Source organism: Lynx canadensis, chromosome B1 (assembly GCF_007474595.2).
Source record: "Lynx canadensis isolate LIC74 chromosome B1, mLynCan4.pri.v2, whole genome shotgun sequence".
NCBI lineage: Eukaryota > Metazoa > Chordata > Mammalia > Carnivora > Felidae > Lynx > Lynx canadensis.
This window is the reverse complement of record NC_044306.2, coordinates 1,225,883-1,249,118: the sequence shown is the minus strand read 5'-3', so window position 1 is coordinate 1,249,118 and position 23,236 is coordinate 1,225,883. Positions and strand designations below refer to the sequence as shown.

Sequence of the window (23,236 nt, the reverse complement as noted above, 5' to 3'; positions counted from 1 at the left end):
ATATACATTATACGTTATATGTATACATTATATGTGCATATATACATTTATGTGCACACAAGAATGTCCGGACAGGGTGTGATTGTCAGAAATGGCTACTCCCCAAGGCACGGGAATGTGAGAGAGAGATTGACGTTCTACTTCACATAATTCTGTCTTGGGGTAGCTTGTAAAAGGAGTACAAATAATTTTGCAACTCAAAAAATCAATTTAGTAACTTAATTAATGGATTGATGGTGTATTCTGAGGCTGGCCCCCGGACCACACAGACACCACTCTGGTCTGGGTCGTGAAGCTTCAGTGTCCCCGGCTTCTCGAGACACAGGCCACTATGAGGGTTTCTCACTGCAGAGGACCACCCAGACCCGCCTTCCTTGTCTGCATCTGCAGTGGAATAAGCAAAATTTGGTCAAGCAGAATTCTGTGTTCTGTAGATTATGGGTTTAAACGTGTGGTTCCCCATAAAAGGCTGGACAAGCCCTGTGCTGCAGCCCACTGGGCTGATGGTCCTCACGGGTTTTCATGAGCAAAAGGAGGCGGGGTCGTGGGAACAGTACTAGTTGGTGTAGGCTGCAAACCAGCTCTCGGAGTCAAACACTAGAAATACGGGAGGAGTAGACGGAATAAACAAAACATGAAATTTTAAGGAGGAACTTTTCACTTGCCTTTCCTTTTACTTAGTTCTTGATTTGACTTTAAAAACATCAAAACAACAGGAAGAGAATCAGAAGGAGACCAGAGTCAGTGCGTGTGCTGAAAACCTGAGATGAAATCAGGTAAAGCTGGGAACGTACTAGACAAACATAAAATAGGTGAGGATGTGTGAGGCCGGGTCCTTGTTCTGCACGTGAAATGGAGAACTAGAAGCGAGCAGCGGAGCTGAGTGCACCCCCCCCCCCCCCCGGGACAGTGGGGTCACTCCCCTCCTGGGTGGGGACCTGGGGGGCACGGCGCCCCCTGGAGAGAGAGGCTGTAGGCTGCCTGGGAGCCAGGAGGCGGAACTCAGGAGAGCAGCGCCCCAGAGACGCAGAGCTCCCGGGTTCCTCCAGCTGAAGGAAAGAAACGGAGCCACCAGCCCATAGGTGGCAGTGGAAACCGCGACAGAGGGTGCTTTCTCCGTGGGAGCACATGGTGTCCTGTTAACGGAAGAAGCGCAGCTTTAAGGTGTGCGATATTCTCCAGGAGGCTAGCATCTGGTCCCTTCCTGGACTAATGGAAGAGTGTAAGGATCTGGGTGGGTGTGAATCAGCTTTGCACACATCTTGCCAACTGAGGATCTTCGTTTTTAGAATCTGGACGAACGATTCCTTTGACGGTGTCCTGAGAGCCGCTCTGTAATTAAGCTGATGAGCGAGGATTCCTCAGAAGTGGCTCCTGAGGTGTTGGCTTAGCTCACTCACTCTGTGCACGGAGCAAGGGCAATGAGACCTAACGCTTCTCTTGCCCTCACGAGCACACGAGTGACGGGGGCAGCAAGCAAGCGTGTGGTAGCGGTAAGCACGGGGCACCAAGGGAGCACACCCTGCAGGGGCACCTAACCCGGGGAGACTCCCCAGAGGAGGTGATCCTGAGCTGGGCACTGAAGCATGAGCAAGAGCCCAGGACTGCTGGGGCCCGTGGTGCATTCGGGAACTCTGAGTGGTTCCGGAGGGCCGGAATGTAGACCCGGGAGTTCGGGCCCAGTGGGAAGTGAGGCCTCACAGGCTGTCCCGGGGCTGGACCATGAAGCATCTGCCACGGGACTCGGCTACGTTAACCGGGTGCACGCAGCATCCGAGCTAGAAAGCCGAGGGGGAGGACGGCATGGGGAATGGGAAGCGGGCTTCCGGGCTGCTGTTTGAGACGTGCCGGGAGCTGAGCGGTCTGAAGGAGACTTGGAGCCCAAATCCGAAACGGGGTCCCAGGATCAGGAAACAGAAAACGCCAAGACTCACGGTGCTGGTGGGAATGAGGGAAGCGCTTTGAGAGACCCCCAGTCACTCTCTCTAGATGGGCTCTGAATATTCCGAACACCCCGTGACTTTTTTTTCTTTTTAATTTTTTTTAACGTTTTATTTATTTTTGAGACAGAGAGAGACAGAGCATGAACGGGGGAGGGTCAGAGAGAGAGGGAGACACAGAATCCGAAACAGGCTCCGGGCTCTGAGCTGTCAGCACAGAGCCCGACGTGGGGCTCGAACTCATCGACCGCGAGATCGTGACCTGAGCCGAAGTCGGACACTTAACCGACTGAGCCACCCAGGCGCCCCTCGTGACTTCCTTCAAAGGTTTCTCGGGTGGGCTCCACTGTGTCTCAGAAGGGGGCCCGACCCCTCCCCAGTAGCCCAGTGATATCACCGTTTGTCACAGGCCAGTGGATTCTGGGAGACTCACAGAGCAATTAGCCAGCTGAGCCACATGACCAGGTTACTGTATGCCTGGGAAAAGGTAGCTTTTCCCAGGCTGATGAGCTGGAAAGGACACCCGAGCCCATCCTCTGAGGCAGGCCACCCGGCAGGCAGGTTCTCCCCCGCTCCTCCCCCTGGTCTCCTCACCCCACCATCAGCCAAGGGGGCGTGAGCAGGTGCTGGGCTCATCTCACATCTCAAGTTGCCTGGACACGAACACCTCAGAAAAAGGCAGTGAGGCTGACGTCCATTCGTCCTCTTCCTGTCCCAGAAGAAAGCCCGTTTGTCACCCCAGAGGAACTGCTTGCACAGACTCCATGTTGGTTCTCCCACTTCTGGTTCAGCTGCCGGATCTGCGGGTGCCTCCGTTTTGTGTGCAGCTCTGTGCGTTTTGGCAAATCGTGGAGTCACGGCGGAGACACGGAGCTCTTCCTTTCTCTGAAGGGTTGCAAGTGTCTGCCATTGTCATATGACTTCATACGCCCGCTCAATGACCTTCCCTCAACATTTCTTGTGCTACTTGTCTGTTGGCAACGATTTTCCAGCTTTGGTTCTTATAACATAGCCCTTATTTCACTTCCACTCATGAAAGCCATTGTTCTTTTCTTTTTCTTCTTATTTTGAGAGAGAGAGAGAGCATGAGTAGGGAGGGGCAGAGAGAGAGAGAGGGAGAGAGAGAATCCCAAGCAGGCTCTGCGCCATCAGGACAGAGCCCAATGTGAGGCTTGAACTCCCGAAACCGTGAGATCGTGACCCGAGCCGAAATCAAGAGTCAGACACTTGGCTGACTGAACCAGCTGGGTGCCCCATGAAAGACGTTTCTCAGTCTAGAATTCTGGCTGACGGTGTTTTTGTTTGTTTGTTTTGTTTTGTTTCTTCCCCGTGCTTTAAAGATGTCACTTCCTTGTTTCCCGGCTCCAGTAACTTATGGTGAATAGTCTGCCCCAAGTTTTTTTTCCTCTGTATGTAGCGGCTTTTATTTTTCTGTAGCTTTCCTCAAGCTTTTCTCTGTCTCCTTGGTTTCTGCTAGTTTGAGTACGACGTCTGTATACATGTGTGGAGTCTGGTTTCTTGTATTTCTCTTTCTCGAGATTTTCTGAGATTCTCCAACCTGGGATTTGTGTCACTATTTGTGGGCACTCTTGGGACGTGCTCGCCTTCCTCGGTTGCTCCCGGGGTTCCGATCCTGCGTGTGCGAGAGTGTCAGGTATTTTCCCGCAGGCTCCGGAATGTTCTTTTCTGCTTTTTCACCCACTCTTTTCCCCTCTGAGCTTCTGTTCGGTAAATTCTGGGGACCTATCTTCAAACTCCCGGATTGGTTACTCAGTTACGTTACGTCCACTGATGAGTTCATCGGCAAGACGCCTTCTTTCTGACGCGATTTTTATTTGCAGTATTTGTCTGCCTCTTCCTAGCACTTTTCATCCCTCACCCTCTTCCCCTGGGTCTTTTGTTATGTTAACCAAGCATTTTGAGGTTCTGATAGCTTCACTGTCTCTAAATTCTCTGGGTGGCTCTGCGTCTTGAGAGTGGGTTTTGTTGTACTACGTCTAAATTCTGGGGGATGCTGGCCACCATGTGCGCGATGGCAGAAACAGAGGTAAGTAGGGTTCGTGTTTGGGAGCGGACATACCTCGTATTCTGCCAGGTGAGATCCGGCCACCACTGCCTTTGTCTCAGGGTGAGGGCTGGATGTCCCCACCGCCACGTGCCTGGGCCACTGACAGGGCTTCTATCCAGCTGTCCTCCCTCCCACTGTTTGCTATCCTGTGATGATGGCAGAGGGATGTTCGCTGTGTGGAACAGGCGGCCACTAGAAGCCCTGCGTGTCTGACGCAGGGAGGGGGAGTGCTTTCCAGGGCCCCCGCCACCCCTGCGGCAGCTGCACCCTGCCCCGGTCTTGTTTGGGGAGCCTTTCCCGGCTCTCCTGGTGGAAGGACAGCTATTCCGCTCTCGGATGAGGATGGGAGCCAGGACTGTGGGTGGAGGGTTTTTCCGCTACCTTTCCCCCGCGTGTCTGCCCACACCCCCTCTGGCAGCTTACGGCCTTGTGCCACAGGAAGCTGCGGTCCAGCCAGGGGCCCCAGGGTTCTACGTGTTCCCCGAAGGTGGGGAACCGCACAGCTGCTCCAGCGGGTGGGGTGAGGGGCTCTCCCATTTCCAGCCCTGTTCCCAACGGCGGAGGGCTGCTGAGAAGAGCGGGGGGCTGTGCACCCCCCGTGGGCCGGGGGTCCCCATGGATCCACACTAGCAGCTGTGAGCAGCTGCTGACACTCAGGCCGACCCTGCCTCACGAGACACAGCTTGCCAATCCAGTCCCTGCCGGAGGGGTCTGAACCTCCCCAGCTCTGTGGATGGTGGTCTTGCAGGGGTCCCGGCTTTCCTCTAGATGTCAGGGTGGCACGGATGGACTTTCCCTCGTGCCTACATCCGAATCCGAGGCAGGACTGGGACTCCGTTCACCTGCCACCTCCCCACGCTGCTTTTCCCAATGAAGGATTAAATGGACATCCCTCTATGCGAATTTGTAGAGACACCTCGCTATACAGGCTGGCTGCCTACCTAGTATCCTGCCATACGGATGAGACAGTTCAGTTCACCTTCTCCTTTTATTTAAGATGCATCTCATACACCGTTGAGTAGAGCGCACACTTGCATGAGCGATGGCGTTAACGCCAAGCAGGGAAGATGGACACCAGGCTGTTCTCCTGCCCCCACGGCGTCTACTTCCTTCCCTCCGTCCTTAGACATAAACTGGTTTCATTAGTTTCTTATGTATTCTTTCATTGTTTCCTTACGTAATATAAACCTATAGGAATTTCATTCTTATCTCTCCGTCTTTATTATACAGGAAGTGCGTGTTTTATAACGTGCTACACTTTGCTTTCTAAAATTTATACAACCTGTATCTTGCCACATCAGTACGTGCAAGTCTGACTCATGTTTATGGCTGCATAATGTTCTAGTATATTCTATAAACGGCATTCTAGTGTTGGTATATCTATTAGTCAGTCCGATAGCAATGGACTGTGGGTTAAACTTTTATGCCCTAACAGCGTTATAAGGAATAGTTTTGCACACATCACTCCCTGCAGGAGCGGGTGAGTCAGGGGACAAGTTCTCCAAAGTGGGACCCAATCCCTACCGATGGGTGTTTAGGTGATTTATAGTTTCTTACAACGACCTATGCTGAAACAGTGAACATCACTGTATTTTTGTACATCTTTGTGTGTTTTTCAGGAATTTCTTTAGAATGTGTCTTTAGATTTCTAGTTTCAAATGGTATGCTAAAATACGCTCTGGAAAGTTTTAGTGATTTCTAAGGTACGTGAATAATCTTTTCCTGGCTTTACCCATATTTACATCATGGTGTTTATTTTTTCTCATTAATTTGTAAGGCGTCTCTATGTATTAAGAACACAAGTGTGACACTTAAATGGCAAAACATTTCCCCAGTTAATAATAAAACACTGTTAATTATAATTAATAATTTTAATTATTGTTTTACCTTCATGATGATACTTTTAATTTGTTGGTAGGTTTGTTCACTTTGACTATGAGTCAGTTGTTAATACTATGAATTCAAATCTGTCATTTTCTTGTGGTTTCTCACTGTGGAATAATGTTTGGATATGTCTTCTCCATCTGAAAGTCATAAAACATTCACACACACATACACGCATACGTGTGTAAGTGTGCACACACATGATACACACCCACATACACTGATAAGATTCTTATGCTTGTACCTCATATCCACCTGTGCTTATCTTTATATATAAAGTAGTTCTTGAAATAAGTCCTTTCTCCATAAATTTAAAATGCTACTCTCCTGAGAGAGGACTCAGAGATGTTCAAAATTATAAGAGCTTTGACTTCTCAATTCAACTAACCGGAAAAGAAAAAAGAAACAACTTAAATACAACTTAAGAACTATCAATGTTGCCTCACAGTCTGGGTGTAGAATAGACCAGAATAGGGACGCTCTATTTGTGGTAAGGGACCGCGTATCAGATTAAGTGGACGCAAACGATCCTCGCGGGACCGGGGGCATCCCCAGTGCTCAGGGAAGGTCCCCAGGAACCACAGGCAGTGGGCACAGGGGTGAGGTGAGGGGCAGGTTAATGTGCTCCAGGACGCGGGTCCGCTAATCTGGGGGTCCCCGGCCACCGCTGCTCTTAGGATTCCACACGTTCCTTTGTCCACTTTCCCGTGACACCTGCTGGTCTCTGGGCGCGTGATCCTGCCATCCACAGGCAGACGCTCTCTGGGTGTGGGGTCAAAGCCGCTACTTTCATTTTAAACCTGTGGGGGGCACTTCTGTGACAGTCGTCGCCTCACTTGTCTGAGTTGGGGGTTCTGAGTAAAGAGTTGAGCTTTTGTGACGCCGCTTAAAATGGCAAGAAATGAAATCACGCTAAAATCTATAAAATTCTAAACAAATGCAACATGGGCGAAGATGCTGCTAGGCAGTAACAGCAATCACTTAATGGATGTGCGTCCCAGTAGCAGAACTTCTGCAGAAGACGGACTCACGGGGCCTCCAGAGACGTGGAGAATCCACAGAGGGCTCCTATCGGGCACGGCACCCTGGGGTCACCTCGCCACACCGCCCTCCTTGTCTTGTTTGCTCCAGGGCCGTGCCAGGTGAGGGGAGAGAATCATCTGCACGCTTATGCACAGAACTCAGCTCGGTGCCCCAGCGCTTACGGGAAGCCTGGATGGGGGGACGGAGTGTGGGCAAGTGCAGCCCAACAGCCAGGTTATCTCTGTGGCAGTGTGGGTGGCGCCGTGGGGGCCGAGGGCGGAGGTCGGGCTAAGTCTGGAAGAGGGTCAGCGGCTAGGCACCACTGAGGACTCACTCCCCAACTTCTACTGGGGCGGACGTAGCTCGGGCACTCAGGAACCAGCCGTGCGCGAACGCCCAGCCTGACTTCCGCCTGTGGACGGTCCACACCTGGATTGTGACGTCAGGCGGCCTCGGCCCCTTCATGGCTCTCGGGTTTTGGAGGCAATTTTGACTGTTTTGGGTCATGGTGCGGGTTTTACAAATGTAAACTCCTAACGCTGTCTGGTGGGCACCCAGTACCAGACCCCGGGCGGTCTCCACCCGCGGGAGAACGAGGTGGTCTCAGGTCCCGCGGACAAATCCACGGTAGACACGCAGAAGGTCAGGGGAGGGCTAGTCCCCGGGGGCCGGCAGGGCAAAGGGGAGGAAAGTCAGTAACACGAAAATAAAGCTCGTGATTCTGAACACGACCTGATCCCCGCCCACCGTTAAAACACAGCCTGCCTTTCTTTTTCTTTCCTGTGTGTGCGATCGTGGTATGAATCACAAACTTTCCAAATGCCAGCCCACGCCAGTGGCCACGTGCCCCGTGGTTCAGAGCCCCCAGACCGTGTGTGACTGTCCCCAGCTTGAGTCCCCAGGCCTGCTCGGCACAGCGGCTGCCTGTGTGAGTCCTGATGCTTCACGATCGTCAACGCGACCCGAAGCAGCCCAGGGAAACGGCCGGTCGGCCCCCTGCCCTGCTGCGGTGGCCGGCCGGGTTTGCACCTGGCTCCACGGCGTCTTAAGTCCTGAGGACAGCTTTCCACTGATGGCGCCGCCCGACTGTGTCTTTGCTTATGCACGCCTCCCTTCCCCGGCGTCCCTCCAGCACATCAGTGCTCGCCCCAAGCTTGTCCCCGACAAACCCGACGGTCTTCCCTGTGTGAGGCAGAGCGGAGACCCGCGTGGAGTGAGACAGGCCATGGTGTCCGCCTCCACCCCACTTCCCGTCCGGCATTCCCAACACGGTCACTGACTTTAACCGAACCAGGTCGCAAAGACGTGGTTTGCGCTGGTGAAGTGTGAGATGCGGCTGCAGCTTACAGTTTGACTGTGCACCCTGCACGCTAATGTTAGTGACGGGCTGCAGGGGCCGGGAGGAGTCACAACGCTGTTTTGCTGGTCACCGCGTGCACCAAGCACGGGCAGGAACGACACAGAGATCACACCTCAGTCTGGGGCTTCGTCCCCATGCTCACGGGTTATGGTGAACGACTCCGCGACACCAGCAAGACACAAAGAAGCGGGTCCCCGGGTGCCGAACCTTCACGTGGGAAACCTACAGCTTGCAGGGGGAGGAGCCAGACAGCTGAGCCTTGAGTAGCACGGGTCTGAACTGCGTGGGTCCCCTTCTGCGTGGATTTTTTCCAATAGATACAGTGCAGCACAGTAAATGTATTTTCTCTTGCTTAGGGTTTTCTTTTTTTAAATTCGTTAATTTTTTTTAACATTTACTTATTTTTGAGAAAGAGACAGAATGCAAGCGGGGGTGAGGCAGAGAGAGAGGGAGACACAGAACCCGAAGCAGGCTCCAGGCTCCGAGCTGTCAGCACAGAGCCCGACAGGGGGCTCGAACCCACCGACTGTGAGATCATGACCTGAGCTGAAGTCAGACGCTCAACCTACTGAGCCACCCAGGTGCCCCGCTTAGGATTTTCTTAATAACATTTTCCTCTAGCTTATTTTATTATAGGAACACGGTATATTGTACATACATCATATAAACTATGTGTTAATTGACTACTTATGTTATTGGTAAGGCTTCCAGCCAACAGTAGGCTATTAGTAGTTAAGCTTTTGGGGGAGTCAAAAGTCGTACGCAGACTTTCGACTGCCAAGGGGTCAGCGAATCCAGAAGCCCGTGTTGCCCAAGGGTCAAATGTGCATCCAAACTTAGCTGCTGGGACTGGACAGACAGAGCAAGGCGAGTGGTAAGGGCCATGTTTTTTTGCACAGTTCATATGAATACCTCTTTCCCACATAGTTTCCCCTGCTTATATTTTGAAAATCAGTTAAATTTATCAGCCATCTATGTTTGGACAGTATCATAAAGCATATGCTATTGTACTTGTGAAAGTCATACAGGTTCTGTCCCCTCCCCCGCAAACAGAAAGGTTGCCTACAAACGCACTTACAAAGTTTCAGCCGACAGCACAGCCCCTATCGTGATTTTCACACACAGACACACACGTGTGCACACAAATACGCTCCTGGAAAACCAACCCGCCATCACCTGAGAACACAGGATGGATCACACTGGCTATGACAGTGGCTTTAGGATTAACTGACATAGAAATCACCCAAGTAACGTGTGGCTTTTAAAAGAACTAAACAAAACATTTTTTGAAGGTCTTGAGACTGGTGGCCATCCATCCAATATTCGCAACTCAGAAATGTGAAGGTGGCCACGACGGGCCTACGGCCGGACAGGGAAGGGGGGGAGGAGGGCTTACGTTTGGAGATCTGCCAGTGGCCTCGGTCCGATGGGCTTGAGCAGGGGCTCTGGCCGCATGGCCGCCGTGGGCGACGTCTTGGGGCTGGAGTCGGACTCCGCGCTCTCCTCGTCGCCCATGGCTTTGATGTAGCTCCCACTCCTCATTCTCCGGCAGGGGATCTCCTCGTCCTTGCCGCCCGTGGGGCACCCCCCCCACTCGTCCTGAGGCACCTAGGGGAGAACAGACACACGCATGCGTCAGGGGCTCTTCGCGGGGGACAGATGCTCTGCGAATTCTGGAAGACACGCCTCGGATGGCCGCTTGTCACTGAGAGCGGGGCGCGTGAAGACACGTGCTTCCTGGAGCTGAGCCCTAAGGACGTTAATGGACAATTGTTGCCTTTCCCCATTAAAAGGCCGATACACAGACACGGAAAAAGTGAGGGCACGTGAGGAACGGCGGAGGAGAGGAAACCACTTGGAATCTCAGCACCCAGAAAACAACACCGCTCACATTTCAGATTTACTTCCTTTTGGCACAAAAGGAAATCGAAATCGTGTTGAGCAGACTGGGGGGCACAGAGGTCTCCGGGATATGGAGGACAAGGAAGACTAGAGGGCGGGACAGGGCGGCGTTCCTGGGGTTCGCCCCGGGTGCGGGTACAGGAGCCGGTGAGGCTGGAGGCCGAGGGGCGTCGGCGTGTGGGATCCTTGCGCTCGCTCACAGACCCGACAGGCCCCACATGCACCGCCAGCTCCAGGCTCCGGGCCCGGCCCTGAGATGGGAGAGCAGGCGGGCACCTTGGGACCCACCTGCCACACCTGGGACCCGAGCACCTCCCTCCGTGAGCAGCGAAGTCCCAGCACCACGGGCGCATCTGCTCCGTGCCGCCAGGGTCGGGCGCTCCTCACCGTTCACCCCGCTTGGTCAAGCACCCTGCCGGCTCCCGCGCACCAGCTCGGAACAGCAGCGCGTTCGGGGGAAAGCGCCTTATTCAGTTCCTCCAAACGCCTGACCGTGGCATCGCTCCGGCACATGACGTCTGGCACAGATAGCCCAGGCCAGGACAGTGGCCAGGACCACAGCTCCCCCACGGTCCCTGTAAACTCTGCAGGCGCGGGCATCTGGACAGCCCCGGGGGCGATGGCATACGTGGGTCCCGTCTGCACGTTTGTTTTTCTAAAACAGCACGTTCCCGAACCGGCTCAGGTACACGGGAAGCTTGTGCAACCGCGGCAGGAGTACGCAGCGGAGCAGACCCAGACGCCGTGATGAGGGGCGGCTCCAGCAGAAACTTCCAGGTCGTCAGGTCCTCACTCAGCTCTGACCGCACGGCGCTCTGTGGCTGGGGGACTCCCACGGGCCAGTCCCTGTGGCTGCAGAACGGCAGTTGGCCGGGTGGCCTCAACAGCCTTTCCAGGGAGCGTCACTAAGCTCCTGTGTGCAGGTCCCCACACGGTGCAGACGGGCACGAGACCATGTCCACAGACCAAGACAGCCGAAGATCTCGGCCTGTTCATGCTCTCTGGCCCGGCAAGTGGCTTCTGTGGAGGTGTCCGCAGACTGTCAGATTCGGTGCCAGGGGTTGGTGAATTAGCCACTATGGGAAAGGAGGAAACACGGAAGCATCCCATAGGAAGCAGCTTCGGTACTTACCACGGTCACACAATGCCTACTTCAGCCCCCAAGATAACTGTGCAGAGGAACATGTATTCAGCCGTGGAAAGAGGTTCACGGGGGAGAAAGAGAGCAGGTTTTATAATACAGTCTGCGCTCAATTTTTTTTATACTTGAAAAATAGATACGCCTGCATTATGCATGAAGACACAGCTGGCAGAATGTGGAGTGGGGGTCATCCCTGGGAGAGTGATTATGGGCTCCTCAGTTCTCTTCATTCTGGTATTTTCCAGATTGACCACTTGGAACATATACTGCAGTTACAACAGAAAATAAACTTATTTTTAATTCAAGAAAAAAATCGGTCCTCACGGCCCCTGGGTGGCTCAGTCGTTAAGCATCCAACTTCAGCTCAGGTCGTGATCTTGCGGTTTGTGAGTTCAGGCCCCACGTCGGGGTCACTGCTGACAGCTCGGAGCCTAGAGCCTACTTCGGATTCTGTGTCTCCCTCTCTCTGCCTCTCCCCCGCTTACGTTCTCCCTCCCTCTCTCAAAAAACATATACAAAAATCTTTCTGGTGTGTTACAGCATCAAACACCTGCAGCAGGTGCACACGAGTGGCCAAATGTCCAGCCACAAACATCACACACCTCTGTGGTTTCCAGCGAGTGAATGCACAGATGGCTGTCTCCTGACAACAGCCACCAGCCTCTGCAAATCCGAAGGTCACTTGCTGCGTCTAGTGACCATCATCCACCCGCATATGACGAGGAGCAAGGTTGATCATTTCTGAGTAGGTGTTTTCCTGTGGCTGACCTTAGGCGCCTCCTGTTTTCGCTGCAAGGATACTTCAGCTCTGTGTATTAAAATACATCCTCCCTTCCTTCCAAGCAGTAAGACACGGGTGAAAGGGCCCAGGGCTGTGAACAATGTTCCCTTTCAGGTGTTGAAATCAAGGAAGAAAAATAACATCGAATGCTGTTTGTCCTGCAGGGAATGTCTTCTTCACTCAGTCAACAAGTTTTTTGTTTTAAATGTGTACCAAGGACTTTAGCCAATGGGGATATCGTTGAGAGAAGACAGCTGGGCTTCCAAACCCCCGATTTCCACTGAACAGGACTACAGCTCTACGTGGGGGTGGCCTCCAGGGGCCATCATGGAAACATGGGACAGTTGTGACACTCACACACTTGGAGAGCAGCACAGCATCCCAGGGCCAGAGATGCTAGTTTTGGGGAAGCACGAAGCAATCTCACCCAGTGAAGACCGGGCTCACGTCCTGTATGACTCTGAATGTCTCTTCCCATCTAGTTACTTAAGCCTTGAATCTAACCCTGTGTGGTATATAAATCAAAGGGATTTTGTGCGTGTGTGTGCGTGTGTTTGCAATTTTAATGAACAATGAATTCTTCAGGACTGCAAGTAACCAGGTAAATCAAGGGAAGGGAGAGCTTTGGTTTGATGTTTCACCAAGAATTTTTTACCATTTCCAAAAACCCCACCAGGTGGGCGAATCCGGTGTCTTTATAAGGGCTCCCACCGGTCTAACCGGTAGCCCTCAATTCCGGTGAATCCGCAGCCAGGAAGTAACACGCTTCCCGGCACTCCAGTCTGAACAGCGCTTGCCATTAGAACTCACGCTTTCTGTTGAAAGCGATCCTCCCTTTATTTCTGTCACGTTAGCGTTTGGGCACTTAAAGACATGCGTGTCTCAAGTAGTGTGTGTAGATCACAGCGTGTAAGTTCAGTTTACAACAGTCGAGGGGACATTATGAAACTTGTTACAAACGGGACACTTGTTTTGCTGAGTTCATGAGCCATCGTTACAGACAGGAAGGCTGTTTGAACGATTACACGGATGCGTCATCAGTGCCAGGAGTGTGCAGAGAAGGTGGGGAGGTCATCACGACGGGTGCAGGGAGTGGTGCATGCGGACCCCCGGCTTGGTCACCAGCCCAGGGGAGAGAGCGGGCAGCTGAGCATCCCAGGTCCCTCTGCCTCATGCCATCTGGTCACACGGATGCTTCGCGGCTGGAGGTCCCTCTGGGACATTCGGCAACAGCCGGAGACAGGTCTCTGTCTCCAAAATGGCGGCACTGCTGGCGGCCAGTGGGCAGAGGCCAGGGTGCCGCCTGCGCTGGGCCACGTGCATCCCACCAGGCGAGGCAGCCCGGATCAGCCCCGGGACCCAGGTGTCCTTAGCGTGGCTGGGGACTGCCTTTTCGTTGGCTCACTCCTGTATGTCCATTTACCCCGTGCGCCACCGTTCAGTTGCCGAGTTCATTTTCTTCAGGCCACCGCGGTTTCCGTCTCCTTTGCCGAGACCAGGACAGACGACGGACAGAAGCCAGACACGGCCGGGAGTCCTGGGCCGCTGGCCAGACTCTGGCCCGCCTGTGCTCATGCTGCCCCGAGGGCTGGGCTCAGCGCCCCCTCGCTCACTCGGTGAATTCCCTGCTGCCGCCTGCAGGCCACGCATCCGGACGCCCTCTCCCGGGAAACACGCGGGCCGGGCCGGGGGAGGCCCGTGCTCGCGGGTAGGGAAGCAGAACAGAGAGGGACCTCACCGCACGGAGGTGCCCGATGGCGCCGCACGAACAGTCTCGCCTCTGAACCCAAGGCGCCTGAGACCCTGGGGCCCTCCCACTCAGGCATGACTGCTCTTTGACTTCCTCCTGCTGGAAACGCCACAGTGGCCACGTGTCACGTGGGTGACGTCACTCCTAGCTGTAAACCTGGATGAAACAGAATGTTTGCTTTGGCCGCGGCGTAGGCTAACGACCCACCATCTGCAAGGGGCTCGTGCTCTACTGTCGAATCTAACCGCAAACTCTGACCCACGCAAAATCAGCCTCAGGGCTGGCAAACACTTGAAACCCCAACTTCCTCCCATGAAGAATTCACCTCAACAGACATGTCCTGAAAGCCTGTCGCTGTGGGATGGGACAACTCCAGGTACGAAGGCTGATGTCCTGCCGTGGGACCCAGTGCTGGTGGCCGTTCTGTGGGCCTGTTACTCATTATTCCTGCCCCGAGGGTGGCTGGGGGATGTGCTGCTTGGCTCTTTCCGGCTTGGGCTCTGTGGTCCTCAGGACTCTGCCTCCTAGAGGTCCCGCCTCCAGGTTCCGTCTCCCCAGACCTGCCCGGGGTGGGGTCTCCTGTCACGCGGCAGGCGGCACCCCCACAGCCCCGTGAAGAAGCCCTCCAGGTGAACCCTTCGCAGGGGATGCTGTTGCTCCCAGACTCGCCAGCCTGGTCATGGGGACACTGCACGGGACAGGAGTGACAGGCTGCCTAGAAACTGCCACATGCGTGAGGAGATGCGACCTCTTGGGGGAGTGGGCCAGGAAGCACACAGAAACCCTGCAAGAGGCAGGGGATGGGGAGGGGCTGGAGAAGGACCAGCCGTTTCCACCAGGACGAGGGGGCAACAGATACGAGCACAGGGCGCACGTCACCAGGGACACAGCAGCTCAGCAGTTGCAAAAGTGGCCCGAACAACCGAAATTCCTGTGTGGCTGCAATGCCAAGCCGTTTCCTGTGGTGACGGGTCGCTGGGGACAGCCTTGGGGGGGGACCGGTTGTAGGGGCAGTCACGTGACCCCAGCGGCTCTACAGTCCCTGAAGCTCCTGTGGACGGTCCCAGGCAGATCACGTGCTGCCCGTGTGTGGACAACACCCAGGAGCCACTCTAAGTGAGCCCATTGATGGGGGGGCCGCAGGTAGATCCACAACCGAAAGGCATGACCTCTCTGGCCCTTTCAAGACTGTGCGTTTGTGTCCAAAGTGGCTTCGGACACGCCTCCCGGCCTGGTATTTCATTCCGGCCTTGGCAATGAGACTGCTGCCTTGGAGTGACCATGACCTAAGGTCTTGAGCAGGTCCCTGGCCAGGTTCCCAGACTGGAACCTGCCTCCGGCACCGTGGTGTGCACGCACGGAGGGCAGAGTAGCTGAGCGCGGGCTCCTCCCGCCGGCCACACCAGCTGTGCTCCTACTAGAACCGAAGGGCCTTCCGCTTCGGAAGGGAATAGCCGCTTTCATGAGGAGGCAGGAGTCCAGCGAGAACATGGGGCCGGGGGCTCGCCCACCCTCCGGTGCTGGGATCAGCCTCCTCTTGCTCAGGGGACACCGGGCAGCTTCCTTTCATGGTTTCCAAGTGTCCTCCGCGACGTCACGGGACAGGTGCACCTCTTGCCCAGGCGCGAGGTCTCTGTGCCGCATCAGGGCCGCAGGGGGAGGGCGGTCTGCCGACTCCAAGCCTGCAGCCTGTTGGGCACCCGGGTCACAGACAGCCAAGCCGACGAGCACAGACCGAGGGGCAGACCGGCACGGGGTGTGGGAGTCAGGCAGGAAGGAGACGCACACACGGTCGGCAGCCGCTGGGGAAGGGGGTCCGGGGCGGGCAAGTCCTGAAGGAGCGTGCACGGCCCCCGGACCTGAGTTACAACAGACCCTTCGCCTCCGATCGCGTGGAAGCCGATGGCTGGTACTGAGACTCCTTTCAGATGCTTGATGAAGAAACAATAAACAGGCTCTCTTTGGAAAAAGACGGGTGGTTTCTCTAGACCACGTAACAGGACCCGGAAACAAATGCAATTGGGAAACGTGGCATTAAAAATTTTTTTTAATGTTTATTTATTTTTGAGAGACAGAGAGAGACAGAGTGTGAGCAGGGAAGGGGCAGAGAGAGAGAGGGAGACACAGAATCTGAAGCAGGCTCCAGGCTCCGAGCCTTCAGCACAGAGCCTGACGCGGGGCTCGAACCCATGAACTGTGAGATCACGACCTGAGCCAAAGTCAGACGCTCAACCGACTGAGCCACCCGGGCGCCCCATGGGAAACATAGCATTTTTAAGAAGCACTTTTGTGTGCATGCTTGATCTTCCCGCTGAACTTTTGCTTGGAGGCCAGACCCCCAGAGCCCGGGGAAGGGAGTCTGAGGTGCTCCCCAGCCGTGTGCAGACGACTGCACTTCATTCGGCTGCTACTTTTCTCTGATTGCTTCCCAACACGTCAATATGGAAGTGCCAGACGCCAGACACCGTGGCCACCAGATCTCCGAGGCCACCGATTCACCAGGAGGGACCCAGGGGCCGGGTGAAGACACCCAAGAGGGGAGACAGGGGGCGGGAGAGGGAGCCTGGGAGGGGAGGGGCAGTGGGGACGCTGCAGCCATGGGTCAGGGGCCACGGAGCCACGGAGCCACGGGCAGGCCAGGCCCACATTCCTGCCGGGGAAGGCAGGTGCGCCTGCCGTGACTGCCCTCCCGCAGGCACCTCCCCCTTCGCGCATGGAGAACTCCCTGAGCTCAGGGCTGCTGTCAGCCCCCAGTCAGCGTGACATTCATTAGAAGTTTGACCTTAGGTGCTTTGTCTGCAGAGGTAGAAAAGACGAAAACATCTGTTTCAGAGCATAAAATGCATCCTAATTTTCTTTCAATCCTGTCTATCGTCCGCTCCGACCCACTTAGAAACGCAAAGAGCCTTCCTCTGGCATGAACTCGGCGTCCGTAGGGACCGAAGGTGGAGGAAAACGCAGCTCCCTCTCTTAGCTCCACGTCTGCCTAGTTTTCGGGGGAACGAATGTGAGCAGAACTTGTAAGTGCTTATTCCTCCCTTCTTGTCTCCTAAGTTTTATTCTGTAGGGTCTGCAGACACGTTCCTCCTCTCCCCAGCTGTGGCTGGGAACGAAACCTGGGCTCACAAGGGTCCGCAGATTCACACGTCCACAGGAAAGGTAGTACAGTCGGCAGGGGGAGACCTGTGTGAGGGCTGGACGTGGGTCCGTGACGTCCCGGGACAGCAGGACAGACAGCCTGGGGAGACAGGGGCATCGCTTGTGAGGTCACCGCCATATTCGCCAGAGTGACCCACAGTGCGGAGCAGATGATGGCGGGGCAGGAAGGAAGTGCTGAGCTGCGTCCTCCAGAGGGCACTGTCCCCGCCCTGGGCTCACCTCTGCTGTAGCACAGGTGTGGGTCTGTGCACTGAGACACAACTTCTTGAGGTCCTGGTCCTCCTCACCACCCGCCACACATCTGTGTCAGGACCGCGTATCCCAGGGGTCTAGAACTTGGCCAGGGCAGCCCCCGCTCACCTCCACCCCCGAGGCACCGGCTGCACTGGGGAAGCTCTGGGAGGGAAGGGGGAGGACGGCTGAGGACTGGGTTGCATGAGCACATGAGCAGAGGGACCACAGGAGCCCGAGGGGGGGACAGACGGGCACCTGCACCGACACCGTGAAGCTGGCGCAGACGGGACCAGATCGAGGGACGCCGCTCCTCCAGAGCTGGTTCCTCAACAACACGCACGCACACACGCGCACGTGCACTTTAAGGAAAGAGAGAGAAAATGGAGAAGGAAACAATGGGCTTTAAAGAGACAGATGAACCGGCTCTGGATCCAGATCCAAACTGTTACAAAGAAATCGGGAGTCGGGGCGCCTGGGGGGCTCGGTCGGTTGGGCGTCCGACTTCGGCTCAGGTCACGATCTCGCGTGATCTCGCGTGATCTCGCGTGAGTTCAAGCCCCGAGTCGGGCTCTGTGCTGACCGCTCAGAGCCTGGAGCCCGCTTCAGATTCTGTGTCTCCCTCTCTCTGACCCTCCCCCGTTCATGCTCTGTCTCTGTCCCAAAAATAACTAAAGGTTAAAAAAAAATTAAAAAAAAAAAAAAAAGAAATCGGGAGCAATGGGGACAGTTGAGTACTGAGCACACGTGTGAAGCTAGCACACGATCGTTATTTCCTGATGTCTGAGGACGGTATTGCGGTGATGCTTCTAAAGACACAGCCCGTGGGTCCTTTACAGGTGAGTGCAGGAACGGGTCCTTGGGACGCGGGCATTTCCTTCCATCCGCGCGGGCGGGCGAGGGGTGTGGACGGGACAAGACCCTCTGGGAACCCACCTCCCTGAAGCGAGGTAGTGAGCATACAGGGGTCACTCTATTACACTCCTGCCTTTACAGGGGCTTCGTATTTTCCATGATGAAAGCAAGTTAAAACCAGCGGCTGGCAGACAGAGAAAGGATGTTTGGTCAAGGGCAGGAAGAGCACAGAGGACGTGTGGCAGGAGACGTGTCCTGGAAAGGGGCAGTTTTCGGAGGCAGACACCCGGGGGCCCACACACCGGAGACACAGCTTCACGGTGAAGTGTCCAGGAAGCCGCACAGAGAAGAGCATTTCCAGCAGGGGCCGGCACGAACCCTGAGTCTGTTTGTCACGTTCCTTTAGACGGGCAGGTAAGACTCGTACGTCATACAGGACCGGGGCTTGCTAACCACAAGCAAAGCTGAAGCCTCTCCCACGGCTCTACAAACAACATCTCACCCCGCTACCAACTCGTGTCTTCGAGTCGATCTGCCTGTGAAAGTGACTTGTTAGCGCATTTCCTTTCAGAACAGAACCGCTGGCTTTTAGGCCGTGGGCCAGGCTGGCATCTCTGCAGCCACCTGCATCCTGGAAAGACCCACGGTCGTCCACCTGCCCCGTGAGTCCACTGCCCGGTGACTCAGCTAGGGTCCACCAGCGTCCCTCATTCTAGGGGTCGGGTCTCTCCAGGCGCACAAGGGACTGGGAGGGGAACACCGTCCCGTCCCTACCCAAGACAACCCTCCCCGTTCTGAGCTCTGCTAAGGGCACCGGCAGCCGGTAAGAGGGACTGGGAGGCATCTGTAGAGGAAGCAGGCGCCTCCTAATTGTAAGGGCGCTCAGGGATGGTGTCAGGGGGAGGCAGACACTCAGCGACGTCACAGAAGCATCCCGCCGTGAGCGGCTCTCGCCCTTCGCCCCGTTCACTTGTGTGTGTGTCTTTGCCCGCCCCGGACAGAGGCCCAGAGGCCGCCCCGGAGGAGCAGATACGTGTTCCAGGCACGCCCAGTGGTGCTTTAAGGCTCAGACACACTCCAGTCGGGAGAGGTCGGGGGGCCCTGCTGGCTGTAGGCCACCTTCCAGGGAGGGAACAGACCAGGGGCTGATGTGCTTTGTCGTTGGGGCCACATCCTCCAGCCCTGGAGGCACCAAAGGAGTGGCTCACCGCGCTTGGGGCTGAGGACTGACGGGGGATGGCATTGAGAGGGCCCCAGAGGCCGGCCCACAGCACTTGGGGCCGAGGACTGACAGGGGCAGGGGCATTGGGAGGGCCTCAGAGGCCAGCCCACCGTGCTTGGGGCTGAGGACTGATGGAGGGGGTGGCATTGGGAGGGCCTCAGAGGCCGGCCCACTGCGCTTGGGGCTGAGGACTGATGGGGGGGGGGCACTGGGAGGGCCTCAGAGGCCAGCCCATCGTGCTTGGGGCCGAAGACTGACAGAGGGGGGTGAGGGGGCACATTGAGAGGCCCTCAGAGGCCAGCCCACCACGCTTGGGGCTGAGGACTGATGGGGGAGGCGCATTGGGAGGCCCTCAGAGGCCAGCCCACCGCGCTTGGGGCTGAGGACTGACGGGGCATGGCATTGAGAGGGCCCCAGAGGCCGGCCCACTGCACTTGGGGCCGAGGACTGACGGGGGCAGCGGCATTGGGAGGGCCTCAGAGGCCAGCCCACCGCGCTTGGGGCTGAGGACTGATGGAGGGGGTAGCACTGGGAGGGCCTCAGAGGCCAGCCCACTGCACTTGGGGCCGAGGACTGACGGGGGATGGCATTGAGAGGGCCCCAGAGGCCAGCCCACCGCGTTTGGGGCTGAGGACTGACGGGGGAGGGGGAGGGGAGGAGGGGGTGGCACTGGGAAGGCCTCAGAGGCCAGCCCACCGCGCTTGGGGCCGAAGACTGACGGAGGGGGGTGAGGGGGCACATTGGGAGGCCCTGAGAGGCCAGCCCACCGTGCTTGGGGCCAAGGACTGACGGACGGGGGGAGGGGGTGGCATTGGGAGGGCCTCAGAGGCCAGCCCACCGTGCTTGGGGCTGAGGACTGATGGAGGGGTGGCACTGGGATGGCCTCAGAGGCCAGCCCATCGCGCTTGGGGCCGAAGACTGACGGAGGGGGGTGAGGGGGCACATTGGGAGGCCCTCAGAGGCCAGCCCACCGTGCTTGGGGCCAAGGACTGACGGACGGGGGGAGGGGGTGGCACTGGGAGGGCCTCAGAGGCCAGCCCACCGCGCTTGGGGCCGAAGACTGATGGAGGGGGTGGCACTGGGAGGGCCTCAGAGGCCAGCCCACTGCACTTGGGGCCGAGGACTGACGGGGGATGGCATTGAGAGGGCCCCAGAGGCCAGCCCACCGCGTTTGGGGCTGAGGACTGACGGGGGAGGGGGAGGGGAGGAGGGGGTGGCACTGGGAGGGCCTCAGAGGCCAGCCCACCGCGCTTGGGGCCGAAGACTGACGGAGGGGGGTGAGGGGGCACATTGGGAGGCCCTCAGAGGCCAGCCCACCGTGCTTGGGGCCGAGGACTGACGGACGGGGGGAGGGGGTGGCACTGGGAGGGCCTCAGAGGCCAGCCCACCGCGCTTGGGGCCGAAGACTGACGGAGGGGGGTGAGGGGGCACATTGGGAGGCCCTCAGAGGCCAGCCCACCGTGCTTGGGGCCGAGGACTGACGGACGGGGGGAGGGGGTGGCACTGGGAGGGCCTCAGAGGCCAGCCCACCGCGCTTGGGGCCGAAGACTGACGGAGGGGGGTGAGGGGGCACATTGGGAGGCCCTCAGAGGCCAGCCCACCGTGCTTGGGGCCGAGGACTGACGGACGGGGGGAGGGGGTGGCACTGGGAGGGCCTCAGAGGCCAGCCCACCGCGCTTGGGGCCGAAGACTGACGGAGGGGGGTGAGGGGGCACATTGGGAGGCCCTCAGAGGCCAGCCCACCGTGCTTGGGGCCGAGGACTGACGGACGGGGGGAGGGGGTGGCACTGGGAGGGCCTCAGAGGCCAGCCCACCGCGCTTGGGGCCGAAGACTGACGGAGGGGGGTGAGGGGGCACATTGGGAGGCCCTCAGAGGCCAGCCCACCGCCCGCGACTGCCTGTCAGCGAGACCGTGCCGGGAGGTGGCCCGGACCCCTTACCTGCAGGTAGTGGCACGGCCTCAGGGCGGGCTTGGCGTCCTGGGGGAGCAGAGGCTTGTCCAGGTTCAGCGAGCTCTTGCGGTAGGCCTCCTTGGCCTGGCTCACGGTGAGCGTGGACCAGGAGCTCCGCTTCATGTACTTGGTGTCGGGCGTCATGGTCAGGCCCTCGCAGGCCGAGCACTTGACGTCGCTGTTGCTCTTGGACGTCTTCAGGGACAGGTCCCCGAAGGGGCCCGGGAGCACCTCGGGGTAGCAGTGGGAGACGTGGTCCACGTGGTGCCTGTTGACCACGCTGGACGTGCGGCAGGTGCTGTCGCTGTCCAGGTTGTCGTCGGAGCTCCACCAGCTGCTGGCGCCCGACCGCGGCTTGCCGTCGGGCTTCCGCTCCTTGCTTTTACTCCTCTTGCCGTGCTTGGGGTGGTGGGTGTGGTGGTGGTCCTCCGCCCGGCCGTCGCCCTTGGTCCCGTTGACGTGGCCCTTGGAGGGGCCCTCGAGCGAGTGCGACTTGGTGAAGAGTTTCTGCACGGAGTGCACGAGGTGCCGTATCCTGCCCGGGCTCTCGCCGCGCTGCCCCGCGGCCGCGGACGTCCTCTGGTACTGCAGCGTGTGGAACCCGTCCCTGTGCAGAGGCCCCTGCTTCTCGAACTGGTCCAGGAGGTTGGCGGGGATGCGGTTGGCCCTGGCGCCGGCGTGCGGCACGGCGCAGTCGTCTCTCGTGTCGTAGTGGGAGCTGTAGTGCATCCTGGGGAAGGTGCTGCTGGACACGTGGTCGCCCAGCACCACGGGCATCATCACGCACTCCGAGTGCACGGAGCTGCCGGGGGAGCAGCGGTGGTGGTCCAGGGGGCAGCCGTCCACCGGGCTGAGCAGGTAGGGCTGCCTGGCCTCCTGCACATGGTGCAGGTGGTCGTGCGCGCGCTCGCAGTCCTCGGGGCCCGCGAGGCCGCAGGTGTGGGCGGAGCACAGCGGGGCCGGGGCCCGGCCCCCCGGAAGCCCCTTCATGTTCCTGGGAGCCGGCGAGTACCTTCCCTCATTGAAGTGCTGCGTCGGGGACCATGAGTACTGCTGGTCTGTTGAGAGAACACACAGAGCCGTTTCAGCCGCCACCCTCATTGACGTGCTGGAAGAGTCAATTAATGGGCACCCCACGCGGGCACTGTTTTATCCGGTCCTCAGGGGTCAGTTTTGGGCACTGGAGAGGGGAATCATTTTTCCCTATACGCTGACTGCTCCAAAGCAGGAGACTATTAAGGAGCATGAACTCTCAGGGTGCCCAGTGGCTCAGTCGGTTAAGCATCCAACTTTGGCTCAGGTCATGATCTCGCGGTTCATGGGTTCAAGCCCCATATCGGACCCTGTGCTGACAGCTCAGAGCCTGGAGCCTGCTTCGGATTCTGTGTTTCCGTCTCTCTCTGCCCCTCCCCTGCTCACACTCTGTCTCTCTCTCTCTCTCTCTCTCTCTCTCTCTCTCAAAAATAAATGAACATTAAAAAAAAAATAGAAGCATAAACTCTGGTTATCCCTAAATATAGTTCTACAACCACAAGTATGTATTGTCTGCGAGATTCATCGGGTCTCTGGACAGCAAGACTTTGTGCTATTAAACAAATCAACAATTTGGGGGCAAAATGAGTTACATTTCAATTAGATTTGAGTATTGTGGTTCAGTTTCAGAAGTTTAAAAAGTAACATTTGCTATTTAATTAGCAATATTGCTCAGTCAGCTCATGTGATACGCACTCATGCATTAATCCTGAAGGGTCTAAAGCCACGTCCTTGCGGCTCAGGGGGAGAAGAGGTGGCTTTCTCGAGGCCATCTGTCTGTGTCAAAGCAGGACTAACACAGGATGTCCTAACTTTCATTTCAGATACTTGCCTTTCAACTGTAAGATTCTACCCAGGACAGAAAAACATGGTTTGTTTACGTGAGATGCAATATTGTGCACAGATAAGTCCTAAGGAGTCGTCCCTCAGAGGGGG

At 56.9% G+C, this 23,236-nt stretch overlaps 1 protein-coding gene across 1 annotated transcript in view; it reads right to left on the bottom strand.

Moving 5' to 3' along the window:
* The window catches only part of DLGAP2 (DLG associated protein 2), a 144,885-nt gene that overhangs the window by 72,354 nt on the left and 49,295 nt on the right, over positions 1–23,236 (bottom strand). Inside the window, exons 2-4 of the mRNA XM_032593031.1 lie at positions 21,257–22,326; positions 9,672–9,883; positions 4,432–4,576 (exon numbers count right to left, since the gene is read on the bottom strand). Coding sequence (XP_032448922.1) covers positions 4,432–4,576; positions 9,672–9,883; positions 21,257–22,258 — 1,359 coding nt within the window. The 5' untranslated portion in view covers positions 22,259–22,326. The remainder of the gene's footprint in view (positions 1–4,431; positions 4,577–9,671; positions 9,884–21,256; positions 22,327–23,236) is intronic.